This window comes from Penaeus monodon, chromosome 28 (assembly GCF_015228065.2).
Source record: "Penaeus monodon isolate SGIC_2016 chromosome 28, NSTDA_Pmon_1, whole genome shotgun sequence".
Taxonomy (NCBI): Eukaryota; Metazoa; Arthropoda; class Malacostraca; order Decapoda; family Penaeidae; genus Penaeus; species Penaeus monodon.
The window spans coordinates 30,713,287-30,713,963 of record NC_051413.1 but is presented as its reverse complement, the minus strand read 5'-3'; the positions used below and the strand labels follow the sequence as shown (position 1 = coordinate 30,713,963).

At 33.7% G+C, this 677-nt stretch overlaps 1 protein-coding gene across 1 annotated transcript in view; it reads left to right on the top strand.

Moving 5' to 3' along the window:
• LOC119591487 (ethanolamine-phosphate cytidylyltransferase-like) overlaps positions 1–677 on the top strand; it is a 13,845-nt gene that overhangs the window by 9,623 nt on the left and 3,545 nt on the right. The window contains exon 2 of the mRNA XM_037940230.1: positions 462–599. Coding sequence (XP_037796158.1) covers positions 462–599 — 138 coding nt within the window. The remainder of the gene's footprint in view (positions 1–461; positions 600–677) is intronic.

Here is a 677-nt window from a genome sequence, read left to right as displayed (position 1 = left end):
CTTTTTACCAAACTGTGTTTAGTCTTTGACCTATATTGTTTTAGAACTGAAAAATAAAATTATTTACTGCCCACCCAAATTATTGATATCAATTTACATTTCTGGTAAACAATAGTATTTCTACTTATATGAAATGCTTCTGATTACTTGCATTAATATGTTTGAAGAATCACATAATAATTTTTGGTTATTTTGTATGTATATTCCTTTTTAAGTATAATAATAGATATGAAAATATTTTTTGAGGGCAAGTAGAATATATGTTATTTTTTTTTACCAAAGTTAAACTATCATTTCATTAAATTTTACCTCATTACACCACAAGAAATTACAGATGTGTCAGAAGTTAAATATTCATCATGTGCCAGCAGTTGAACTGAAGAGAACCACGTAAATGAAATGCTGAACACTTGGCCGGTAATGACGATGACTTTATTAACCCCTTGTAATTCTCTCCCCAGCTATGACATGGTACACTTTGGACACGCTAACTCCTTGCGGCAAGCTAAGGCAATGGGGGATTACTTGATTGTTGGCGTACACACAGATGAAGAGATCACCAAACACAAGGGGCCCCCAGTCTTCACCGAGGAGGAGAGGTAAGATCAAGGGATTGCATTTGCCGTTTGGGTGACAAGAGAGAATAACTACTGAAGGCAATTTATTTATTTATTTAT